At 33.4% G+C, this 6,325-nt stretch overlaps 1 protein-coding gene across 1 annotated transcript; it reads left to right on the top strand.

The window, feature by feature from the left end:
* Positions 1-381: 381 nt before the first annotated feature.
* Positions 382-3,554, top strand: SCRG1 (stimulator of chondrogenesis 1). The gene is made up of 2 exons (XM_006864522.1): positions 382-623; positions 3,500-3,554. Exons 1-2 carry the CDS (start codon positions 382-384, stop codon positions 3,552-3,554), a joined length of 297 nt encoding a protein of 98 aa, XP_006864584.1.
* The last annotated feature ends 2,771 nt before the right edge of the window (positions 3,555-6,325 follow it).

Raw genomic sequence — 6,325 nt, forward strand, 5'->3', positions numbered from 1 at the left:
CTTTGGTTGTTTAAATGACTATATATTCTTGAAGTGTTTTTGTGTGCATCAAAAAAAAAACCCAGAAGGAATAGAAGCAAATACTGTTAAATGATGATGCATGGAGGGGATTGTAATCATTGCAATGAAACAAAATACATTAGGATGAGTGCAAAACCAATGTCCTCCCATATGAACTATCGCTCAATTCACAATAAAAGCTTAAAAAAATAATAAAACCTTTATTCAAATTTAAAAAAAAGAATAAAATAGGCCATTCTTTCTATCTAAAAGTTCATGAGAATGATAACAGCAACTTATGATCAGATGGATTCCAATTTTTTAGTAAAATAAGTAATGACATATTTGGGTTTTTCTTCTACCACAGGGCTGAAAGTCAAAATGAAATTTTTGGTACTCGCCGTCACTGTTGGGCTAACTTTGCTGGTAGAAGTGCAAGCCATGCCTGCAAATCGCCTCTCTTGCTACAGAAAGATACTAAAAGATGACAACTGTCACAACCTTCCAGAAGGAGTAGCTGACCTAACACAGATTGACGTAAACATCCAGAATCATTTCTGGAGTGGGAAGGGATGTGAGATGATCTGTTACTGCAATTTCAGCGAATTACTCTGCTGCCCAAAGTAAGAAAATACAATCATGAAATATATACATAACATATATTTTTTAAGACAACGTCATAACTGGTTTGCTGAAACTAACAACCCTTTTTGCTATTCAAAATCCAGTTGTTTTCTAATGTAATCATAATGTAAGAAATAGAATATTTGTGTTTAAGAAATAAAAAAATAATAATAATGACACTCTAATCCATTAAATTACCAATCAGATTTTTTGTAGTAAAAATCTGATGGGGAATTTAGAATTTAATAGATCTTTTTTCCACAAAAAAAATGCACTGGTCATAGAAGTCAACCTTAAGGTTTTCATCTTAAACCAATCTGAAAACTAATAAAAGGTTTTAGATGGGATCAAGTATACGTAGTCCCCAATTTACAACAGGCTCTGTCATCAGACAATTCTGATATAAATTGAGTAACTCTTTTTTGTTTGTTATTTCTTTTTAGTTTCATTATTGCCTTTATTATCAGCATTTTTATAAATCTGTTCTTTATTTATCTTTGGGTGTTCGCATGAGAATGATAACATCAGCAAAGTATGCCCTGTAATTCTGCATGTAACACATATTTACTAATGATAAAATGTACAAAAAAGCCCCCAAATCCAAAAGTGGATGCTTGCAAGTATAGTTTATCATAACTTTAATACATCTAATAATAAGTCGTGGACTACCTATAATTAACTAGACAGAAAACTTTAGTAATAGTCAAAAGAAAAGTCTGGTAGATCTATGTGTGAATTAATCAGAAAAGACGTAAATAAAAGTAATTCACTGACATAAAGTGCTGTATCCCCATCAAGTAAGTAATTCGTTTTTTAATGTTGGGTCTATAAAAATATAATTAAAAATTAATAAATTCACCTAGGGTTGCTCTTTTGTTGTTGTTTAATGATGTCATACTCAAATACAGTGGACTATTATTTTCCCTACTACATCCTCCTTTTATCTGTTCTCCCAGTCTTATCTGTTTTTCTACTACAGTAAACACCAGCATCTGTGGGCTACACAGAATGCAAAGAACGTCAATAAAAGTCACTAAGAAGTATAGTTAAGAGAAAAGAAACAGTTAATTAAATTTCAAAGCTTATAGCACAAAAGTAATATATTTAATATTTACCATGAATGGGACAAATAGGTCAGCACATGTGTGCTGGCTGACCATATTTGCTGACCATATTTGCCTTTAAGTGGCGTATTTTAAATATAAAACAATAGATGTATCAATAAATATTTTCAGCTCTTGATTTAAAAATTATCTTTCTCTGATTATTGAAGACTCTTTCAAGTATTATGATCTTGGTTATTTCATTCTGAAGATAGCTTTTTCCAATTACTTTCAGTGCATGTCACCTTATTTCCACTCTTCTAAGAATTCTGTGAAGCATAGCAGCTATCACCATCTAATGATGGGAAGGTGCAACAGCACTATCTTATACAACTACTTAATATCAGTACCAGAACTAGAACCCAGGTTTTTTGACTTGGACCAAATTTTGTTTACTACCAAACCAATGATTCTCAAGATGTGCTTTCCAGAGACCAGCATCAGCATCACCTAAATGCTTGTTAAAAGTACACATTCTTGGATCCCACCCAGCCCAGACCTAATAAATGTATATATTAAACAAACACTCCAGCGATTCTGAGAATCATAGTACTGAACTTTGACACCAAGAATTTGAGTCAGTAGACCACATGAAATGATTTTTGTTTTCCCAGGCCTACATAAATGAAATAGCATCTAATATTAAAATATTGTATTTACTTTTTCGGTAATTGTATGACTTGAAATCAATTTACTGAAATGGACTTGTATTTATCTTATGATAGGCTTTTGTGATTAGCTGTGTTTAAGGGATAAGAACAGCTGTGTTTAATGGATAAGGACAGGATTTACAAATTAATTTCTATTTCATTTTGGGATACCAATTTCCCAGTAACAATTTTACTTTGATACTTATATTTCTAATTAGTCATAATCTTAATACCATCTTGCAAATATATAAAATTTTATATTAATTCATGCAATTTTATACATTATCTTACAAGATCCTTACAACCAGAAGACAGTTGAGTGGCATTTTACATATTATCTTTATAAAATTCAGAATTTTATTTAATGACCTTACTATAAAATTTTAATCTTCTACTTTTCACAATATATTAATATGCTGGACTGCAAAATCAGTTTGAACCGCAGCTTGGCAGTTCAAGCTCACCAGTCGCTCCTTGAAAACCTATGGGTTGGGACCATCTAGATGGCACTTAACAACAAAAACAACAAAAAAAGCTTCTCACAGATGGCATGCTTCATGGCCCATCTCTACCCTTATCAGACAAATTAAACATTATATATGATTATAAAGTTTAAAATTTACCTAAAGGAGCTCTGGTAGCATAGTGGTTACAAATCCGGTGGCTGCTAATCTCACGGTCAGCAGTTCAAAACTACCAGAAGTTCCGTGGAAGAAAGATGAGGCTTTCTGCTCCCGTAAAGATTTATAGCCTCGGAAACCCTATATAGAGCGGCTTGGAGTTGGAACTGGCTCCATGGCACGTAACCAACACCACCAATGTTAATTTATCATACCACTTATTTTATCATATCACTTATCATCTGATAAGTTATTTTATCATATCACTTATCATCTGATAAGTGATAGTGACAAATGGGGGAAAAGCAGAAGAATTAATTACCTTCTTGGTCTTTGTTGTTTCTGTGGCAAGTCTTCCCACTCATTCTCTTTGTATTCTATTCACCTAAAAAGAATAGTTATATCTGAAATCCTGGAAATCACAGTCCATTTTTAACCCAGAAAAGACTAATATATACCTTAACATTCAGCTGAATTTAACTCTTATTCTTATTTCTTTCAGAGACATCTTCTTTGGACCAAAGATCTCTTTTGTGATTCCTTGCAACAATCATTGAAAATCTTCTTGTATTCTGAAGAACATCGTCCCTAATTTCCCCAAAGTGCACAGTATCTGCCTGCATTTGTAGTTTCTTTTCAGTGCAATAGAGCGCAGATTCAATCAATTGTCTCGGGACAAGTAAAGCTTGTTAAACAAGTCATAATAAAACTTCAGTCAATTTAATTTTTCTTTATGGACATTATTGGCACTTGTTCAAATTTTTTCCATCTATAAGGCTGTTCACTACAATCTGTAAATTTTTTTTTTCTCTCAGTCAAATAGCCATACTCATGCCTCAAAGACTGAGAACACTTTGAGTTCTTAGTTGATAGTTATTGAAAACGTATGCTTAATAGAAATGTTGTTAAGTGCCATCAAGTTAGCTCTGACTCATAGCAACCCTGTAGAGGTTTTCCAAGGAGCGGCTGATAGATTTGAACCACCAGCCTCGTGGTTAGCAATCTAGTGCTGATCATACAGTGCCAATAGGCATAAATTGTGGTTCTTGGAAGAGAAACTAAAAGTTTTCTAGTAAGAAAGAAAAAGGGAGCCAATGTTTGAACATATATTATGCGTGCCAAGTACTTTTAGCATTTTTCATTTCACCTTCTTAAACAAAACAAATTCATGGTAAGCATTCTCAGACCCATTTATTAGATGCTACCTCAAGTTCTGGTGTGGTGCTTTGGATAAGTACAGGACTCCTAACCACAAAGTCAGCAGTTCAAGCCCACCAGCCACTCCTCGTAAGCCCTATACAGAGTCACTATAAGTTAGAATTGACTGTAAAGCACTTAATCACAACAGCTGCAGCTCAAGTTTAAGATGTTTACTATAAAATCAAGGCAGAATTTGAATAAAATTCTAATTTCAAAGCCCGTATTCTTTCCAATATCCCAACTTTTAAACAGAAAAACAATCAAACCTCAAATATCCTAAACTGCCATTATACACACACACACACACACACACACACACATACACACACACAGATTTGTGCTTAAAATCATAGTACCTACCTCTCCAGGGTAACAATTTGTCTTGAGAATGACAAAATACATGTCATAGTAACAGAAATATATAACAGATGAGAATTTAAAAGTCATATGAATTTGAAAAATAAGTAAAAACCAGTATCTTCAGAGATTTTCTTTTTCCATTGAATGTAGTTTTGGATTACGCTCCCAGATCTTTAAGAGGTATCTATTTATTCATTCAGGTAATTTCTGAATAAGGTGGACTTGTCCTCTTGGAATTTGTATTCTCACGAAAGTGTAATCGTTATAAGCAAATAATTATCTATAAATATGAAGTGTGCTACAGAAGAGAAATGTAAGCTGCTATATAAAGTGGGGGGAAGTTTGAAAAACACCAGACTAACTAGCCAATCTAGCAAATAGCATTATCAATAACTGTGACATTACTCCATTGAAATATAACCTCCAACGTCCCTGATCCATTTCTGAAGACCATACACTTATTCAATAAGTGTTAATGTTGTTGTGGTTTCTGTTAGGTACCGTTGTATCAATTCCAACTCATAGTGACCCTATGCTCAACAGAATGAAACACTGCCCAGTCCTGCACCATCCTCATAAAATTGTTACCTGTAAGCCTACTGTTGTTATGTTTGAGCCCAACAAAAATGAGTTCAAATGCAGCAGCAGTGTTAATAGGCTAGATCACATAATTTTGAAGTAGTCAGAACTCAGAGCCTTTTAAAATATACACAATCACAAGTCGGAACCTGTTTTTCAAATAGTATGATTGCCTACAAAATGCATAAGAAAATGGAACTATTAAAAATTTCAAATTAACTGCTTTATAAACATAGTATGTGATTTGATTGGACTTTTTTCTTCACTGAACTGACTGGTATTAAATTCAGATTAACTCAATAACCCAAATCTTGTATACTTTCTGGAACAGTGCATGAAATAGGTAAATACAGAAACCCTTCATTAACCTGTCTCATTTTATACTTGGTATAGACTCTCTCCCTGAGGCAAAAACATACGAAAAGTTCAGTAGTTTTGTTTCAACCGCATGAAGGCATATGTGAGAAGAAAGCGACTTTTTATTATGAGTTCCCTGAGGGCAATTACAACCTTATGAAAAAAATAGTACTAGAAAAAAAGCTAACCTAATATTTCATAAATGTAAATTTATTCTTATGATTATTCTTCAACAAATTCTGTCCTTTCTGGAAATCATTTCATAATATGAAATTCAATCACATTATCAAAAATAAGTTTTCTGAATTATTGAATGTAAAAACATGACTGTTCACATAATTTATCTTTTGTAATTTTTTCCGACTTTGTAAATATGTTCTTCAAAGCAAATATTTCATTCAATCATATTAATGAATGGATCTTTTATATTTCCAATATAGCTACAAAAAGACAAATAAGCTTCTATTAAAAAATAACTATGTGACAGACATTGTTTTAAAAACTTTTTTACAATGAGGTAGGTACTGTCAAAAATACAAAGGTCTAGAGAGATTAAGTCATTTGTCTAAGGTTACATTATCAATAAGAGATTGAGTCATGTTTTAAATATGACAAGTCTTACTCCTGAATCTCTACCACTCATCTCTTAGTTTGCCATACTGTGGTGTTGATGTTGTTGTTGTCAGGTGCCATCGAGTCGGAACCGACTCACAGCGACCCCATGCACAGCAGAATGAAACAATGTTCGATCCTGGGCCAACCTCACTACCGCTGCCACACTGGAGTCCATCAATGATGCCACCTGGCTGATCCATCTCGTTGGGGGTCTTCC

Source organism: Chrysochloris asiatica, unplaced genomic scaffold (assembly GCF_000296735.1).
Source record: "Chrysochloris asiatica unplaced genomic scaffold, ChrAsi1.0 scaffold00066, whole genome shotgun sequence".
NCBI classification, from domain to species: Eukaryota; Metazoa; Chordata; class Mammalia; order Afrosoricida; family Chrysochloridae; genus Chrysochloris; species Chrysochloris asiatica.

Bases quoted from the DNA above. Each gene is read 5' to 3' on its own strand.
- SCRG1 (XM_006864522.1), top strand. From the start codon at position 382: ATGAAATTTTTGGTACTCGCCGTCACTGTTGGGCTAACTTTGCTGGTA. The intron at 624-3,499 runs GTAAGAAAATAC...TATTTCTTTCAG, and splicing joins GAATTACTCTGCTGCCCAAA to AGACATCTTCTTTGGACCAA.